The 19,942-nt window shown below is 50.5% G+C and overlaps 1 protein-coding gene across 1 annotated transcript in view; it reads left to right on the top strand.

The window, feature by feature from the left end:
- The window catches only part of COL22A1 (collagen type XXII alpha 1 chain), a 207,544-nt gene that overhangs the window by 96,553 nt on the left and 91,049 nt on the right, over positions 1–19,942 (top strand). Inside the window, exons 18-23 of the mRNA XM_033126944.1 lie at positions 1,213–1,257; positions 4,033–4,077; positions 4,345–4,374; positions 4,664–4,717; positions 8,452–8,505; positions 18,261–18,314. Of these exons, the coding sequence (XP_032982835.1) occupies positions 1,213–1,257; positions 4,033–4,077; positions 4,345–4,374; positions 4,664–4,717; positions 8,452–8,505; positions 18,261–18,314 (282 nt within the window). The remainder of the gene's footprint in view (positions 1–1,212; positions 1,258–4,032; positions 4,078–4,344; positions 4,375–4,663; positions 4,718–8,451; positions 8,506–18,260; positions 18,315–19,942) is intronic.

The raw sequence follows: 19,942 nt of genomic DNA, 5'->3' as shown, positions 1-19,942 counted from the left end.
CATAAAATTATAGCTAACCTCATCACCCTGAAATAATACCCTGGTTTATATATATCGTCATTTAGCAAATTGGAATCACATCTCTTTATCTTATAACTTGCCGCCTTTCCTTACCCATTATGTCATAAACATGTAACCATTTTTTTCTCAAATATTCACTGAGGGCTCGATTCAGATGACCCCTGTAATCTAAGGTGTGACTGTGCTACAATTTATTTGTTTTTATTGCTTAAAAATATTCATTGTGTGCCGCCTACGTGCCTCGCCTGAGGCTTTACTAGAGATACCCACATGGTGATGGCCAAGAAACGAAAGGCCCCGTCTCACAGGAGGGTGGGGACAAAACAGTGAACCAACCAGTGGATGGTACAAGGCCGCAGAGGGCGGTGTGAATCGGGAACAGTGAGCGTCCTGGAAGATCTGCTCCTGTTACGGGATGTTTACGTTCTGTCTGCTCTTTGCTCTTTATAGTAAAAAGGAAGGGAGAGTGCCTGCATATACATTTGTGAGTGTATCTCTGATTATTCCTTTAGGATGAATTCCGACAAAAATCCCTTGTCGGAAGGGGATGAACACTGACTGTGTAACTAGCTGCCTTCTAGATACTTCCTCAGTGCCGAGTGGGGTGGCTACTGGGCCCCCCTCACTTCCTGCTCTGCTGGGAGCTTTAGGCACCTGGGCTTCCGCTGGGCCAGTCTCAGAAGGCTTCCCGGTGGGAAGAGCGAAGAAGAGAGGACTTGCCTTCAGCACCTCCTATGTCATCCCTCGGGGGCCAGGTCTTCCCTGTTGCAGCAGCTAATCCTGGTCCCGAGTTCAGGCAGCCTTCCCCTCCTCCCGGGGCCCTAGAGACTTGCAGGTCTTCAGCACCCCCTCACGATTCCACCCACCACCAGACTTGGCCCTGCAAGTTCCCTGGGCCCAAAGCAGATCTTGGCTGCTGGCTTTCTGGCTCTTGTCCCTCGTGTCCCTCGGGAAAAGGTCCTTTGCTGGCTCCGAATGTGTTCTCCACACTGCAGTACCAGCATGAGTCCAGAGGGGACCCCCAGAGATGTGGCATTTAGGTTCATTGACGAAGAGCTTTCTAGCAGTAAGTCTGGTCTGAGGGGACCTGTGCCTTCTGGGAAAAGGCACCTTCCGGCTTGGCAGCTGCACCCTCTCTACCTCTTTCCTGTCACTGCCACTGACAGTCCACCTTTTCTTTCTTTCCTCCAGGGAAGGCCTGGCCCTCCCGGTGTGGCAGGACCCCAGGGAGAGAAGGTAAGCCAGACCGCGGGGTGGAAGGGGCCGGGTTGTGACAAGCAGGCATGTGTGCTGCGTGCCTGGTCAGGACGAGAGGCGGATGTAGGCCGGGCTGCGGTTCTGGGGACCAGACGCAGACGGAGGTGGGGAGTGGGCCCCAGGGATTCTGCTGCAAGTCTTTTTGCTCACAGTATTTAAACTTTCTTCTACTTTTAGGAATAAAACCCCATTTAAGAAACAACAAAAAATCCCTATTGTATCATATCTGGATATTCTGGACATATTACAGTATTATACTACTTAAATCATTTTGGACTAAGGCAGGCTAGTAATAAATACAACAACAACAAAAAATCTTATAAACTCCTTTTCCTTTTTCTCCTTTTTTCCTTCTCGGAAAACCTTTTTGTCACATTAAAACCTTATTTTTTTTTTTTTTTTTTAACCGGAGTATAATCATCCTGAAAATGTGGTAGATCTTTCATAAACAAAGAGTGTCTCTTGCCATACTCGTCATCTACTGTAGGATGTTTTCTTAACGAGGCTGAACGCAGTCAGTGTGCTGCTTACAATGCGTGTATCTCCGCTGAACAAACTGCATGTAAAACCCCTCTGCAGACCAGGAGGTACAATAAGAGTGAAGGTAATAGCCTCCTAAGCAGACGGGGGAAACAAAGGCGGTGTGTTGTGTGCTGGCTCACAGGAGAGGGGAGACGAGGGGCAGCCCTGCGCGTGCGTGCAGAGACAGGCCGGCCTCCAGGCTCTTAGGAGACATCGACGTGGGGTTTGAGAATAGCCGGGGGGAGGCCAGGGAAGCAGGAGGGACCCCTAAAGTAAGGTGGGTGCAACCAGAGGTGCATCACGTCCCCTCAGTGTCACAGCAGACCCCAGGCAAGAGTCGCTGGCCGACTCAGACTAGTTCCCAGCATATGATGAAAATAAAGGAAGAGGAGAAGGCCACTTTGACTCTAGCAGACATGGTACATGGTGTAAATAAATAAATAGACCCACAGGCTGAAAAACCCTCAGCCAAGGACTGGTGGCTGGAGAACGTTGATGTCTTCCAGCTCACTCACTTGGGCTGCAATTCTAGCAGGGTTAATTATTCCCTCTCTGTCTAAGTATTTTTAGAGTTGAGATTTACATTGTCATATTATCCTGGCATCAGGATTTTAGTATATTCTCGCAGGTCCCTGACGGGGTGCTAAGTTCTAAAATAAGCAGTTTATTTCAAGTCACTAAGAGAGAAGGATCCTTTAAGTTTGGATCTGGTGACAACTTTCCTGCTACTGCCCATGTGGGCAAGCACATGTGTGTATGTGAGTGAGTGTGAGTGAGTGTGAGTGTGCATGTATATGAGTGTATGTGTGTGACAGAGATTACTATAAATTCTAAACTTCTACCTTGTTTATAGACTTTTTTGGGGCCCCTGCTATTTGGGAAACAGATGAGTTATCATTGCTTAGTAAGAGGAATGCAGCAGAAGTGGGGAGACAAAGCCAAGGGCCGTGGTATTCTCTAGGACGCTTGTTGAATGATCGAGAAGCCCGTGATGCTCGGGACGGGATGTCTCCTAACCCATCTGCCGGAGCGTCACTGAGACAAATCTTAGATGCTTCACAGTTGGAACCACAGAGCTGATCTTTATAAACCCCCTCCTTTCACAGATGAGAGAACAGAGGCCCAGAAAAGTAGTATGTCTTGTTCAAAGTTAAAGTGGATTAAAAAACATTGTCAATTGAGATTTTAGAAACCACCTGATGCTACATAAAGAGAGGTGATTTTTCCAAGTCTTGGGCAACAGTGAGGGCAGTTGTAACTGTATGAGTTTTGGTGTTAGAGAAAACCTGCCCTGTCCACATATGAGAACCTTCGATGAAGTGAAGGATGGCAGACAGATGTGCCTCTAGTCACTCGCTCTCACTCCACAGCCTTAGGATTTAATGGATGCTTTCTTATTTATTCAGTGACACATCCATTCTTCGCCAGCTTAGTCAGTAGTAGTTTTTGAATGCTTCCCGTGCTCCCTGAAGTGGCCTGTAGGAAAAATGAAAAGTTACGTCCTCAAGCCATATGAGGGGACATGAGCTGTGGGTCCTTGTCTTCGCTCGAGGGCAGTGGTATAATAGCAGTGAACGTTTTTCCGTTGCCACAGTTGCCAAGCATGCCCTACCTAGAACCAAGCGGTAGCTCACACCTGAGAAATCTGATGTGGCCATGGTCATCATTGCGCAGGTGTCCTGGAGGAACGGGAGAAGGACACACACAACCTGTCTTTTGTAGATCATGGCTTGTTGAAAATGGATGGGTGTCATCCAGGATTTGTGTTAGTTAGCTATCTGATAAATATCGATTGAATGCTGGCCATGTGTGCAGAACCATGGACTTGGCAGGAGGGACGTGCCATCAGGTGTCACCCCACTCTTGGTGCATCTAACACGGGGCCTGATGGAAGCAGGCGACGTGCTCACTGAATGTGGCCCAACGACTGTTCTCAAGCAGGAAACGGTCGTGAGTGTACCAGCCAGATCTAGGCACTGGAGTGGATGCACATAGAAGGAACAGGCAGTCTCCTCCAGGCTTGATGCCAAGATAAGCATTAGACACAGAAAGTTGGAGACCATCACAAGAAGGGAGCCAGACCAGGCATGTCACCAGCACATACAGTTGAGCGCAGGAAAGGAAGTGGTCCCCTGGATTTTCACAAATAAGCAAGAGCGTCGAAAGGGTCGGGGAGGATAGAAGAAGATGGCAAAACATGCACTCTGTTGAATGTCTGTCATTCCCACGCAGGGTGACGTGGGGCCTGCAGGACCACCTGGTGTACCAGGCTCTGTGGTAAGTGGCACCATCCTCGGCGGCTGGGACCATGGACTCATAGGCTGACATCACTGGGTCATTGGAAGGGTTCGTGCCTCAGAGAAGAAGGCAGAATTCTTCTGACAACACGAGATGGATACAAGGCTTTCAGCACAAAAACTGGGACACAGGCAGAGAAAAGTCAGAAATTGCTGCATTGCCGTGTAAATGCCCTCCGTGGAGCGGGGAGAGGCTGATGGGTGAGAAAATGCCACCACCTTTGCTGACACCTGGTTTGTCCCTCAGGTGCAGAAAGAGGGCCTGAAGGGCGAGCAGGTAAGAAAACGGGGGGGGGGGGCCTCCTATTGTGGGCTTTAGGTGTAAGGAGGGATAGAAAGGCCGCAGCCGTGGAGTGGGCACTGCTCTTGGAGATCAGATGGAGCCGCGCAGAGATGTGCCACGTTGATTTTCTGCCCGGATTGCAAATGCCCACCCTGTACCTCTGGGTCCCCATTGGGGACTTGGGAAGTAAACTTAGAGCAGCAGAGGGCACTGGGTGGTGGCGGTCGGATCAGATGGAAGGGGAGTCGTGGTTAATGCACGTCTGTCTGGCTTGTGTTCCCAGGGAGCGCCGGGACCACGAGGTCACCAGGGCCCGCCCGGGCCCCCAGGAGCTCCAGTAAGTGTCCTCCCCAGCCCAGGGTCTGCTCTGAGCACTTCTAGGTTTGGAAAATAGTCAGAGCCCTGCTTGGGACTGAGCACCGCGTTATTCCAGAAACTCATGCCATCACTCTGAGCGACAGGCAGTGGTGTCGTCACCCACTTGCACAGGAGACTAAGCCTTGAAGAGTGAAATTACTGGCCACAAACGTTGCGGTTCCCAAGCGTGGAACCAGAGTTGAAGCCCAGGCAGCCTGTCTCCAGACCCCCCAGTCCCAAACAGACCACGATTAGGGGTTCTGGTGTTCAGTCTGGTGTTTCAGTTTCCTTCCAGATCAAATGGGATAAAAATATTGGACACATTACTGCCAGATGAATCGTGTCCAGTGCACGCTGGCTGTTCACATGCTTCCGATTGATACCAATGTCGCAGTTGCTTGGAAGCGTTCAGCCTTTGGTTTCTGCCTCTCTTAAGAATTTAATGATGTGTAAATGACGATTTGGGAAGAGGCCGTTCAGAGGGACCGTGATCGTTTTTGATGTGACCTCAGATGTTGAGGACGAGTCATAAGAACACGGTCAGTTCTGTGGGTCGATCATGTAATTGTGCTCCTGCCAACGTGGGCTGCTGCTTTCAAGTTACAGTGTTTTACTGAAGGAAATAGTATGATTCTTATTTTGAAATATCCATAAATCAGATTGATATTCCGCCATCAAGGCCCATTCCTCATTAGGATAAATGGTTTTGCTGGGATAAAACTGGAAGAAACTTAAACATTTAATTCCAGTATAATCTGAACAGTGTCCTATCAGAGTTTGTGTTAGAAAAGCTACCTTCTCTCTCTGTAACCTTAGATGTCTTGCTTAACCTCCTGAAGGCTCAGTTTCCAGAGCTCTCCACCATTCTTATAACTGTCATGAGATTTATAGTAGGCAATGCAAGTGATGGAGTCCTCGGTCAATTTTAGCTCTCTATGCAGATATAGTTCAGATCTGTGACTGGCTGGTGCTGAATGTCTATGCTGTAGTACATTTTTATGCACAAACACATGCATATTCAGTCTGCGGGGATGAAGGTGTTGTTTTTCTTCTTTTACCAATGAAGACAGCGGTGCAGAGAGATGGACTGGCTTGCACAAAGTCACACAGCTGTTAAGAAGCAACGCTGAGCTTTGAACCCAGATCTGGGAAGCCCCTACTCCCCTCATCCATGAGTGCACCAGGCAGTGATACTTCCCCTGGGACGTGTGGCGAGGGATGACTTTCCTTACGGCCCCCACTATGGTGTAAGGAGCTAATGATGCTTCAGCTAAGTTAAGCCCTCTTAACCTCTCACTCTGAGATCTGCAGTGAACTAATGGTGGTCCTCCCCATAAATGCAAATTTTGTTATGATAAAGGAGGGAGGGAGAGAAGGAAGAAACCCCAAACATTTGTGGCCACCTGCTTTATATAAAGCAAAATATTACAGCTGGTGATACAGGGATGAGATATGGACGGCTATCCTAGTTTGATGAAGGAGGGATGCAAAAGAGAAATAATCGGGAGTGAGCCCTGTCATCTCTAGATGATTAACGAAAATTCTCTGCAAGTCTCTTTCCCACGCTGTCCCACTGTATAGGACGAGGAGAAGGGCCCAAGTCCTCAAGACCTCAAACACCCCAATATCTCAGCCCCGCAGCCCAGTGGAGCTGTCCAGGGTTCTGAAGAGGTCCTCTAGGCTGGATGCTCTTGATAGAATGGGATTTAGTACAGTCCATGGTGTTGGTGATGAAATTCCCTTGGAAGGAGTTAAAAAACCCAACAGCCTACCTGAAGAGCTTGTTAATAAGGAGGAAGAGTGATGAGAAAGCCCGACCGTAGGTTCTTAAGGCCAGGCCCAATGTCTCTCCCATGTCCAAACCCACAGACTTTAGCACACGGTGGGGTCTTGCTACATGCTTGTAGAGGAGTGGCCTCATGGTAGGTACTCAAGAGGGACATTAAAGTGGGACCTGGTTGCGGGGATCTCAGAAGGAGTGGTATGACCATGGGAAGACCTGGAGTTACGAGCCCCAACATCTGGTGTCGTGTCCCAATTCCTCCACCAAGTAGCTTTGTGTCTTTGGTAGCTTTACTTAACCTCTCTGATTCTGTTGCTTCACTCCTTACTTGGAAATCCACCACCACCACCATCATCATCACCATTACCCTCACCATCATGATTTCCTACGTAAATGTCTTGTGAGGGTTAAATGAGCTAATGCATGAGGCACTACCCTGGGAAACCTTATTAACCACGTCCTGATATCAGTGTCCATTTCTTTCTTTTCTGAGTCCCCATCAGCACCTAACCCAGGGCCTTCCACAGAGCAGTCACTCCCTAAATATTCAGTGGTTTGAATCAAATTGAGAAGCTGGCTCAGTGACTCCTGTTGAGAATGGAAAATTTTGAGGTTAACAATCCCAGCAAGAGGAAAAGGTCTCCCGCTCTCTAAATGGAAACAGCCTCTTGCACTGAAATGCTGGAGTCGCCGAGCAGGCGTGCGTGCCTCTCATTTTTTCCCGGAGATGAAGTGGGCTCTGGACGTCTTACCGCCGTCTGGCTGAGCGTAGTAAAGAAGGGCCAGCTGGGCAGATCCAGTGTGAGACGTTTCTTGATACTTAAAAAAAACATGCTTCTGTGGAGTCTTCCCTCCCTGTGTGCCCTGAGCTCAACAAAACAGTCCTTGTGAGGAAAGGAGATGTAAACTTGTAACTGGTGCAGATGGTCCATTTATGTGTTCATCTCCATGGTGTTATTAAGAGAAAAAGCCTTGGACCTAAATACAGCCACTTAACAATTACGCAAACTTTGGCAATCGTAGCTATTTATACGAGTATGATGATAATATTTATGAAATATGAGGAAATTGAAGTGCAGAGAGGGAATTTCTGGCCAAACCTCACCCAGAAAGTTGGTGAGAGAGTCTCAGCTAGAGCCGAGGGTTTCCTTTGCCCACTTACATTTCGTGGCGTATTCGAGGTGCCATCATTTGGATAGAAATCTGGGTGCTGTCAGGAGGTCTGGGTGCTGTGGGAGGGCTTTTGTCCCCATTCTTCCCACGGTCCTCACAGACAGTCGGTAGGGATAGTATATTATCCTCAGTTTGGAGATGAGTCAGCTGAAGTTCAAGGATGCCACGGGACTTGTCTGAGGTCATGCTGCAGACGCACGGTGGGAGGACTTGGGGGCAGGACTTGAATGAGCTCAGTGTGACCTCTCCCTCTGCCAGTGTCCCTGGCTTAATTGAAACTGATCTTTCTTAGACCATTTTATTCATGTGTCCAGACTGTCACATTTTACCTATTGCTGATAACTGAGAGTCAGGTGACCACCGCCAGTTCTTGCCGAGCCCATGAGGTGTGGGGAAGGAGCACCCGGCTTCGACCTGAGACATTTGGGTTCAGACACCGCTCCTGTGAGCACTTTACACAAAGCACTAGTGCGGGTGCTGGACCTCACTGTACTCATTGCAGTGTGAACGGTGTTGCCCGCATCTTGGTGGTTAGACGGACTTAATTAGGCCAGGTAGGTGCACGTGCTCTAAAGTGGTGTAATTGGAGAGGGTAGGGTGTTGTGTTCCCTCCTGACCTTCCGGTTTCCCCATGGGACAGCGCTTTCCTGTCCCGTGAGAGTGAGAGTGAGAGGGCACCTGTGAGTGAGTCTAACCGGTGGTGACGGGTGAGCCCTGTATTTACCAGCATCTGTTTCTCCTCTCTCCTCCTCCTAAAGGGTCTGATGGGTCCAGAAGGCAAGAATGGACCTCCTGGTTTGCCAGGTCTCCGAGTAAGTAAACTCTTTCCTTTCTCATTTTCCCAACAAGCTCAATGCCAGTCTTGAGAGAAAACAACAAGCATTGTGCATTTTGTAGCTGATGTATAGGTGAACCCAATTTCATCTTGCCTTGAGCTGCTGTATTGCTTTTCCTAACATAGTGTTAGGTCGTGAGTGGAACTCTTGATGCAAAGATGACTGTGAAGGGTTTCTTTTTTTAATCTACATCTCTATTTGGTTGAGTCTTACTGAGGAGGGGACCCATCTTAGAGCTGGTGTGTCAAGGCCCACACTTCCTTCGCCATGACTTCTTGGCCCCCCAGGAAGTGTCCATGTGTCCCCAGGTGTCAGTGGTTGTCACCCCCAGAAACACCTGTTATCCCTAAGAGTAATACCAGCCACTGTGCACTGGGGCGTGGCCTGGTCTAACCTTAACACTGGCCAGAGGTCTTGGCTAAATGAGCCAAGACTGGAGATTTGAGGACTAAAACAGACAGACCCAGAGAAGCAACCAGGGTGGAGCGCAAGGGAGGCCTGGAGAAGGAGTGGCATCCCTGGAGCGACCGACCCCTAGGGAAGTGCTCACCACCCCCCTTTTCCACAGGAGGCCTCTCTGGGATGCACCCCGGGACTGTGTGTCTGTAAGCCTGACTTGTTCTCTCCTCCCTTCTTTCCTTCCATGTGTTAGTCTGTTGCCAAAGCTCAGGTTATGCTCTTAGGACACAGAGGTGGGCACTTGGCTAAATGCTTCCGAAATCTCCAGAGATTGAGGTCTCAGCCGGCAGGAGTCACAGTCCGGGACACTTGAGACCGAAGAACAAATAACCCAGGCACCTCCGTGGGGGCGCAGAAAGACTGTGGGTGCTCAAAGGAGGCAGGGACCTCAGCTTGAGGGTTGGACGCTGAGAGGGGGTGGGGCTGGGCGCAGGGAGGGGGCATTTGAGCAGATTTCAGCAGGGGTTGAGGAGAGTGCTGAAGAGAGTAATTCAGGTGCAGGAGGTGCCCCCTGGAGAGAACACCTGCCTCTCAGCCACGGGATTTTATGGATACTCCCTGCTCTCCAGCTCATCAGTGTAAAGGGCTGTGGACATGGCTTCTGGTTTAAGCTCGGCCGTCATCATACGGGGCCCTGGACAGTCCTGCTCCCTGTTCCTTTTATGTTTCTCTTCTCCTTTCTCATCTTTGCTGGTTTTCTTCTCCTGCCCTTCTCACATCTTCGCTTCCTCTCTTCTCTTTCCTTCTTTCCACAAATTCATCCATTCAGCAAATATTTCTTCAGGGTCTGCAGGGTACTCGGCATTCTAGGCGAGTGGGATCCTTCAGTGAGAGTAAAGATCCTGACGTTTACATTCTGGCAGACAAGGGAAAAGAAGCATAATAATTAACATTGAACTAGACGATGTGGCGTGGATGTGTTTGAGCAGGGAGACCTTAGCAAACAAGGAGCCAATGAAAGGAGATGAAGTCCGGAATTGGGAATTTATTTAATATGAAAAAAAATTGAACATAAATAAAAGTAGACATAACAGTGAAATGGTCCCCACATACCCCCAATCCATCCCAACACGTATCAAGTCTTTGGCCAGCTTGTTTTGTTTGTACCAGCGCCCCTTCCACAGCTCTGGGTTAGTTTGAAGCAATCCCAGGCACATCACATCACTGCATCTCTAAGTCGTTCAGGGCGTCTCTCTAAAAGATAAGGAAAGGGAAAAGGGAAAAACATAATAGCATCATCCCCCCAAACCTGTGAACAAGTTTCATCCCGTACGCGTCTGTGGTCAAACTCGCCCCGACTGTCTCATACATTTCTGTCTCATACCGCTGGTACGCTGCTGGATTTGGGTCCAGGAGTGGCGTGGCCTGGCTTACATTCTAAAGATATCCACCTGGATACTGTGTTGAGAACAGACCCATTAGGAGATGGCTGCAGTGACCAAAAGAGAAAGGGCGGTGGCCCGGAGCAGGGGCAGGAGCTGGAGGAGCACCCAGGCCGGGCCGGGCCGGGCCGTGGAGACACGGGAAAGTGCAGGGCTCAGGCCACTGAAGACCGAGTGTCTGGCAGGGGATAGGGAGCCACCGGGCAGGGTGATGAGGGTATTAATAGAGGTGCCCTGGGGCAAGAGGAGCGTCTTCTCTTGTCCTGCTCCCTCTAGTTAATGGAGGCGGATGACCAAGTGTGGCCTCCCAGTGGCGATGAGAATTCTCTGATCGGGCCGTGTTCCCTCCGCTGAATGTTGCCAGCTCAGGGGCTGCACCTGTGCAAAAACAGAGCTGAGACAGACCCGATGCTGGTGAGGGCTCAGAAGCAGCTTCCTGCGCAGCGAGCCTCCCGCTGAGCCAGGAAAACCAGACAGAATGACTTACTCCAAAAATTCTCTCTCCTGCCTCACGGGGACCTGTCATTTCTTCCTCGTCGATTTCGACTGAAACACCACTCTGAAGTATTTCTGTGCACACTCAGGCTGTCATAAGGGAAGGGACAAGACAATGACAAGCCACAGGGATCTGGGGACCGAGAGTTGGAGGCTCAAATACCGGGTGGGGAAAGGGATGTGGCCCTTTATTTTAGAGATTAGCAACAGGCAGACAGTGTAATCCCCGGCAAGTAACACATTCATTTGGAAAGCTGGTGTTTTTCCACAATGACACAGTGAAAGGGGACGTCAGGAGCCGGGCGCCTCTGCACCATCCCACGGAGCCCTGGGCGATGCACGCCGCCCCCTGCTGGACAACGCCTGCCAGTGCTTGCCTGGCTGGGCTCCCCCGCCTTAGACCAAGGTAGGGAAGGTGCAGGCTAGCTTTCTGAGGTTCTTGTCTCCTCCTGCTTGTCTGAGCTGGGCCTTAGGCAGGGCTGATGGGGGAGTGCTAGCACTTAGCTGAAGCAGGTGGTGCCCCAGCCTAGGCTGACCCCGGAATGTTCCATGGTAGAACCAGCTTTTCCTCAAAGCCACTGAGGCACTTGAACACTCAGAAGCTTCCAGGGGGCTCTTTTTCCAAAACAATTTGGTCATGACCTGGTCCCCAAAATAGATGTCCTGTCACTCTACCACCGGCCTGTTTTAATTTAATTTCCTATAGAGGACTTACCTGGTATTATTCTTATCTGAGAATTGATTTTTGTTTTCGCCCCTAGAATGTAAGTCTGTGAAAACGTTCTTTCTTTTCGTATCTGCAGCATCTAGCAGAGTACCTCACACTTATCAAACATGCATAGTTTGTACACACATCAAACATATGAACATAACGTATATAAGTATAAATATGCATACATTTATCATGGCATTAACGAGCCTCTAACACAGTTAGTGTGCAAGAGTCAGTGAATCACACGTGCGTGCTGCGTGCTGCTCTTGGGCGGCTGACACAGTTGGGTGGTGTGAGGGCAAGGACAGGACCGAGACCTGGCCATCGGGTCACCTGCGTTCTGCCCTCTGCCAGGAAACGTCCAGTTTTAAAGTAGAGAACTTGGTCCCTTCTGTATCATTACTTTTACTCTGCCTTGACCTTGCTTTAGATATTCGGTCTAGATAACTTCTTTCCTCCTCTGGACAAAAAAGAGAAAAAACACTTTTTGTTTAAGAGAAGTCTGTGTTGTCAGGCACTTTTTAAAAGAATTTTTCAATTACAGTTGACATTCCATATTTTATTAGTTTCAGGTGTGCAGCATAATGGTTAGACATTTCTATGACTTACGAAGTGATCCCCCCGATAAGTCTAGTGCCCACCTGGCACCATACATAGTTGTTATAATAGTATTGATTATATTCCCTGTTCTGTACTTTGCATCCCCGTGTATGTTGTCAGGCATTGAAACTTAGTATAAAATTTGGAATGTCTGAACTATACAGTCACCACGATGGAAGGGGTCCCTGAGTTTGGCAGTGAGAAATTTAATGTCCAGAAAGATTAAGTGACCTGCCTGCTCAAGGTCACTCAGGCCTGTGTTCCTGCTCTTCCCACAAGCCGGTGACAGTCTCTTTGGTTCCTTTCATTATTCTCTTAGTATCTTCTGGTTTCTCTCTCGTCAATTGGTGAGAACTGAAGAAGTGTCCCTATCATATGTGATACTCCCCTTTTTCCTAAAAGCAGAGTGATCCCCAAATGTCTCATGGTGTGCCTGATTCTGATTCTGTCCGTTTCTTTAAGAACATAATTTGAGAACATAATCCTTCTATCCTAGTATAGGACTAATATAAGATAGGAAAGAAGTAACTGATAGTCAGTGCCGAGTGGGCTCTTTGCTAGGAAATGGTTTGCACTCGTGTTTCTCGCTTAATTCTCACAAGGATCCCATGACGGGTGGCAGTTTAATCCCCTTCTGCAAATGAGAAAACCGAGACTTAAAGGTATAATAAATCAAATTACTCGGTGCCACACAGATTATAAATGGTGGGGCAAGGATTGACACTCAAGTCTGCCCGGCTCCACACCCTTCACTGTTTTTTTTTTGCTTTAGGATAGTGTGTGTGTGTGTGTGTGTGTGTCCACGTACACACCACAATTTTCCACTGGACATTAACAGTCCTTGCAGTGGATGCCTGGAGATATCCAGGACCCCTTAAGAAGTGACAGCACCTGTTCTACAGGATGCATTGAACACCCATGGCTTTCATATTTGGCTGCTGCCCTTGAAGCTGGGGGTCTCATATTGCTGAAAGCTTTCAGGCCCATTAGCTCTGACTTGTAGTAGATTTAAGGAGAGAAACATGGGTGGTCTTTTGTCAGTGGCAGTCTGGGTTGCATTTGTTTTGTTTTACAATTTTTAAAGCCTGTTTTTCCTTGCCTTTCCCTGCTCTACCAGATGGTAACAGCGTCGTTTGGATCCCAGGCTACTGTTTGATTCATTTCGTGGCATGGAGCCAGGGTGTATATGAGGACAGCACCTGGTTTCGGCTCTAACCAGTAGAAAATAATCATGTTTGACATTTGGAGGCATGGAGAACAGGAACTGAGCAAAAGACCATACGGCACATATTAGAATCACTTGCACAAGCAATCCTTTTATCTGTTAACGGCCCCTCACATGGCCGTGTTAACTCGTCCTGGCTGGGAAGGAATTGCTGTTCTGAATTTATAGGCCTCCCCCTTCTCCTGGGCAGACAGGCAGTGTTGGAAACGTCAGTCGCGCTCAGCATCCTGACATTCAGAATGGCTCGAATTATCTGCCTTCATGATAAATTACAAACACTTACCCAGATATTGTGTTGGGTAGCAATTTAAAAGAGAGGAAAAGAAAAATGACAAGACACAAGCTTATTGTTAGTGAAATCATTCTTTATTGCTGCAAAACTTGCCTTGGCCAGCACTTCTCAAATCCCCACAGCCCACTAGAGGCCCAAAATGCAGAGGTTGAATAACTATTGCTACATGCATTACTAGAGCTACCACCTTCACCACCACATTACTGCCACGCTACCACCACCACCACCACCACCACCACCACCATCACCACCAACAACACCACCACCACCATCACCACCGCCACCACCACCACCACCGCCACCACCAACACTACCACCATTACCGCTGTACATTCCCTAATGTCAGATCCTGTGCTAAGCGTGTTGTGGGCATTATCTCATTTAATCTCCATGGCCCTGCTGGCAGGTAGCAGTTTTGAAACCAGATCTGTTAGACATGTGGTCTCTCACCCACCAGGGGAAATCAAAGGAACTGGAATCCTGCTATTATTTCTTCTTCATTATTATCACTGTCACCTTCCTCCTCGGTCTCATAATTATCTGTTACATTTGCATGATGCTTCATTATGCTTTGTACATCACTCCCCCAAATATTGAATTATTTCTTCCACCACTATCTTTTCAGGTAATTACAATGATTATAGTTTTCCACAGGAGGAAGCTTAAGACTCAGCAAGTGAAGTGGCTTGCCCTTCCCCACCGACCTTAGCTTTAGAACTTCTTTCCATACAGAACTGTAGAGGAAAGGGGTTGGGGAAAGAGCACGTGATGAATTCCTTTGATTGCAGTGAGTGGCCAAGTCCTCCTAACTGCTTACTTAGAGCTTTATACCTCGCCTCCGGAATTCTAATTCATTAGCTCTTGGGTAGCACTCGGGAATCTAGATCTCAAATGTGCTTTTGTCATATCTCACCACATTCGTCCTTATTGCTGGTGCTTCTGGTCGCGGTGGCAGTGGACTGCGGTGTGATTTTGACAAGTTGAGATAGAGCGAAGGTGTTACAGAGGAAGCAGTGTGGGCAGAGTCATTGAGGCCAGAAATCCTAAGGGGGCGGGGTATTTGGGGCCGAGCTAAGCAGCCTGTTTGAGCTGTTGCTTAGGGGATGAGAACGTGGACACTGGACACTAACCTGAAAAGGGATGTTAAAATCCCGGAGTCTGGCAACTTCCACTAGAACGTTCACATATTGTGTCTTTTAGATATGGAGGGCCTCTGACTATTTTAGAGGTGGAAAGTAACTTGGACAGGGCTGCTCTCATCCTTTAGGAAGACTAACCTGCTAGCACAGGTTGGCCCAGAAGAGTGCAGGGAAAGAACTGGGCAAGTGAGAAGGGTTGGCTCCTGTGGCTGTGGCTGCTGGCAGGCAGGCAGGCCCTGGGCGCAGCTCCGGACGCTGTGGCTGGAGGAGCTATGGACGCAGGTGCTGGAGCTGGCCAGAGATCGGACCCTAATGTTTCTCTGGGTGATGCCCTCATGGGTGATCAGTGAAAGACTATGCCTTTCTTGGGGGAGAGGCTGCCTTCCGACCCTGCTATGGTCACATATTTCTGACACTTTTCTTCCTCTGGACTCTTGGCACCTTCCTGCTGAAATCCTGACACTTGGGCTATGAGCTTCTCTAGGTGCATTTCTTGGCATTTCTCTGTTTCCTAGCACATCTCTACTACCTGCCCCATTTCTCCTTTTCCAGATCAGTTTTCTTTTTTTTTTTTTTTTTTCTTTACTTCCCTGGCCTGGGAGCACCTCCTGACTCCATGCCTTCCCCAAATTTCATTACCCTCCGAGGTGTTCATGGAACATTAATAATGTCATTATGTAAGATCCCCAAAGCCACCAGGGACGCAGAGATACAACCTCAGGGGTGACTGGGTCACGTGAGATGGGGCGACGATGCCCCCCCAGTCAGAGTGGTGCTTCATTGGTGCTTCTGCTCTGAGACAACGCAGACCTCCATGTTCCTTCTTCTCCCCGCTGATCCTTTTCTACCAACATTTCATGTGTCAGCCCCTCACTTCACTCAACCTTCCCTGTAGACAGTTACTTTGCTGGCCTGGGTTCTGAATTCTGATGACGACTCACCAGGCCATTCCAGTGACCTTGAGGGAAAACGCTTTAGTCATCGTGTAAATGACCGGTGACTCTCTCTGGAATAACCTGGAAGCAAGTGGAGCGGGTGTCTGTCCAGATAGAAAATTGACGCTGTCTGGCTGCCATTCCCTGAGGAAGGCGAGCTGGGAGCCCTTAGCTTGCTAATGCTCAGCTCCAGCTGTTGGCATTCTCGGAGCAGGGTCAGGTGGAAGCCGAGACAAAGGCCCCCGGGGCCAGCTCACTTCTGGAGGTGGCTGTGACCACATTGGGAATTTTACCTGACAACTCAAGAAATTCATTCTGACCTAGACCTCACTGCACCTTCCAGACTGATGTATTCCATAGCTCGTCGTGTGGAGCCGGAAGGTTCTAAATTAGGCCAGCTCACTCTCCCTGCAACTCAGTAAATCTCCAAGTTGTGTCTTCCCTTCCTGACGTCGCTCCTGTCTAACGCCTCCCGCTGTCCCCACTGCGTTGTCACAGCTCAGGAGCACACAGCTCCCCAAGGGATAGTTTATTTATCCAGCCCACAAAGGTGAATGGAGTCTCCAGCATGTGGCAGGAAGGTGCTGTTCTGGGCCTGCGGATACAGCAGTGAACAAAGACCCAGCCCCCGTTTTCAGGGGGCTCCCACCCCCCAGGGACGCACAGTTCGTGGATAATACATGCACCTCAGTGGTAATATCTGGTGCGGCACAAAGGACCTCACAGCAGGGTGAGGGGACCTTGTACAGAGGGAGTGCTGTCCAGTAGGCTGAGAAGACCTTCAGGTAGGGGGGCGTCTAAGCAGAGTCCAGACTCTGTGAGGGGTGATCCCTGGGGAGCCAGCATTCTAGGCAGAAGGAAAAGCCAGTGATAAGACCTCGAGGGGGAAAGTGTTCGGCAAGTTCAAGGTGGAGGAGGGAGGCCAGCTGGCTGGAGTATGGGAGAGAGCACAAGGAAATGAGAAGAGCAGGTAGGGGAACGCGGCCGTGGAAAGGAGGCGGAGGCCGATGAGGATTTTGCCCTGAGGTCTGCAGTGTTGCAATGCTTTGAGCAGAGGAGATAATGACCTTTTAGGTTTTAAGAATATAGTTCTGGCTGCCCTGTGGGAGTGCAGGGGAGTGACGTGCATGGGCCAGGTGTGCAGGGTGAGTGTTTGGGAGGCCCCTCCCGTGGCCCGGGAGAGGGGCACTGATGGAGCCCAGCAGCTGTATGGGATCCATGAGCATTGGGAGCTGGTTTGAGCGGCCTCACACTTCTCTCCATCCTTCCTGCTGCTTCCAAAATCTGCGCAGATTGGGCCACACCACTCAGAATCCTCGAGTGGCTCCCCGTGGTGCAGGGCACTCACACCCTTCATGAGTCCCTGCTGACCTCGTGTGCCTCACCCCACTCCTCCAGCCTCCCATCCTGGGTGGGTCCCACAGGGAAGCCCGTGTTCCGTCTTCTAACGTTGCCTCAGTGCCGCCCCCCCTGGAATGTCTCCGGAGACCTCCAGGCAGACCTGAGAGTTCCCGGTGCCCTGTGCATATGCTTTTGTCTGTTTATCAGACGTGTTGTAATTGCACCGCTCATGTCTGCCTCCCTGGGCAGCGAGTCCCTTATGGGCAGAGGCCGTGGCCTAGCCTTGCGTTGTCCCCAGGGCCTGGCACAGAGCAGAGCTGAGTGTTTGGGTGAAAAGGCAGGAAAAGGCGGCAGAGCTGTGCTCTCACTGACCACAGCTGTGAATGAGACTGGTGAGATTAGAGGGATGGAGGACCGGAAGCTCCTTAAGGACGCTTCCTGAATTCAGCTGAACTTCTCCCCCGTGGAGCTGAAGACCCTGAGCCTCGAGTAAAGCCGACAGAACGGATCCTAACAGCAGATCAGAAATGGCCTGACTGACATCCATCCATGAGCAATCACATTCCATCTTATGGTGGAATCTCTGTGTCTGTGAGAAAAGTGGAGCCACTCTCCCCGCTGACACAGGGTGAATGCAAGAGAAATTGTTAAGTGAACATAAAGGAACGTTTATCAGCAGATTGAATGATGAGCTACAGTTTGTAAAGAAAATAAAGGAAGGACAGGAATAGAGAGAGCGCGCGAGCGTGTGTGCGTGTGTGTGCATGTGCGTGCACGTGGGCGTGCGTGTGTTGCTTGCCTACACATGAAATGCCTCTGGAAAGATTCACCACCATCAAGGCAAGGAACCGAGTGGCTGAGGTCGGGACAAGCAGGAGATTGTTCTCAGATTTACCTCTGGTCCTTTTGAATTCGTGTCCACGTGGGACCAGTACCACCTAAGTAACAGAGCTGGGATCCAAAGCTGAACCAGCCTGACCCCAAAGCTTGAGCCTTCTCCCCACTCCCACACTGCCTGTACGTAGGGCATCCCCGGGGGCCGTTGTTCATCAAGATTGAGAAAGACTGACATTTCTACCGAGACATGTGATCAGACTGGCTGTGGTGCTGCCTGCCTGCCTGCTAATGTTGCCTTCTTTTTCTGCACTCAGGGGAAGAAAGGAGACGTGGGCCCACCTGGCATCCCTGGATCGCTGGGGCCGCAGGTAACCGCCACCTTTAAACTCTTTCGTAGCAACACTGCTTTGTCTGATGAAATACGTGATCAGGTAGCAGTTCTCAGGTTGGTATCAGAATCTTGCATGGCCACCACACCAGAGCATTAAAAAGCGTGCTCAGTGGGTCATTCGTCCTTTCTCCCATCCTGGCTGTCGTGTCTCCTGGCTCCTGGAGGAATTTAGGTCCAGAGGAGGGCAGACAGGTGATGACCAGTGTGATGAGGCTGGGAGCAGTGGAGGCCTGGGGAGGGGCACCCAGTCCAGGTGTCCGTGGACGGACAGTGTACAGTTCACCGGGCAGAGGCAGGAGGAGGGGTCTTCCCGGCGGGGGTGCAGCTCTGCAGGGACCCACGGCTAGCAGTGGACACATTGTGTGTGCAGGATAGACAGCCCCGAGCTGTGGCTGGAGTCTATAGCACCAAGGACGTGATGGCTGGACGGTGAAGTCAGACTTGGGACGGCTCCACCAAGGGGCCAGAAAAATAAAAAGCGTCGTCATTAGCGTCAGGAGACTCGCGTTCTGGTCTCAGTCTGACTTCCGACTCTGCGACGTTGGCCGAGTCCCTTCCCCTCTCCAGGCCTCAGTTTCCCCATTTTAAAGTGATGGGGTTAGGGCCCCAATCGCAGAGGCCATTTCCCAGGCAGGCGCTGTCTTGCCTCCTGGATGCCCACCCCCCCGCCCCCGGCCTTTCAGGACTCAGCGCTGATGTAACTTCCTCTGGCCCCACACTTGGCCCCACTGTCCGCCCCCCCACCCTTCCACATGTGCTGTCACTGGTGGTCCCCTGTGGGCCCCACAGCACCCTGCCAGATGGCCCAGCTCAGCGTCACTGTCCCTATTTCACAGCTGAAGGGTGAGACCCCCAAATGCAGAGACTCGCTCAGGGCCACCAGCTGCAGCAGCTGGTGCCCTTGGCCCTAAACTTAGTTCCCCTGGTTTGTAAATGCTATGTCCCCGTGAGCCCCCGCCTCCGAGCGTGGGCCTGGGGTTCAGTCCCCCTTCATTCTCCCCTCGCCTCCTGCATCAGTGTCCCGTGTCCCCCTGCCCCAGCCTTCCAGGGACCAGGAGATTCCTGGGGAGCATCACCAGTGAGGCGAGGGCACAGGGTTACAGTGTCAGGACACCTGGATTCCCATCTCAGCCCCCACTTCCTGCTGGCCATCTTGGACAAGTGACTCCCTCTGCTGGACTTCCGTCTCGTCACTTGTTAACAATGACAATCCTCATTGGAAAGGAGGGCAGTGCTGTAGGTCAAAGAAAGAGCGGGTGTGCCCAGGTGATGAGGGCCCAGGGCTGCCCCTGTGCCCCTGCAGGTAGTGGCAGCAGCACGTGTGCTGGCGCTGGTAGCAGGCTCCTGCCGGGGCTGCAGTCAGGCACGGCTTCGGCGCCCGCCTGCCCTCGGACACCTCCGTCCCCTTGCCCAGCTCTTGGGGTGGCAACCACGCTGTCTGGAAGGTGTTGGCAGGGAAATGCTCACCCAGGAGACACTGCCCACTTCCCAAACCAGCGTCTGCTGCTGCTGCCGCCACGCTAAGTGTCCCGGTGAGTGATGGCCACCTCGCCCACAATCTCACACTTCATTTCAATGCCTCACCTTTGGGTCAGGACAGAGCAT

This window comes from Rhinolophus ferrumequinum, chromosome 14, assembly GCF_004115265.2.
Source record: "Rhinolophus ferrumequinum isolate MPI-CBG mRhiFer1 chromosome 14, mRhiFer1_v1.p, whole genome shotgun sequence".
Classification (NCBI taxonomy): domain Eukaryota; kingdom Metazoa; phylum Chordata; class Mammalia; order Chiroptera; family Rhinolophidae; genus Rhinolophus; species Rhinolophus ferrumequinum.
This window is presented reverse-complemented; position numbering and strand designations above follow the sequence as displayed.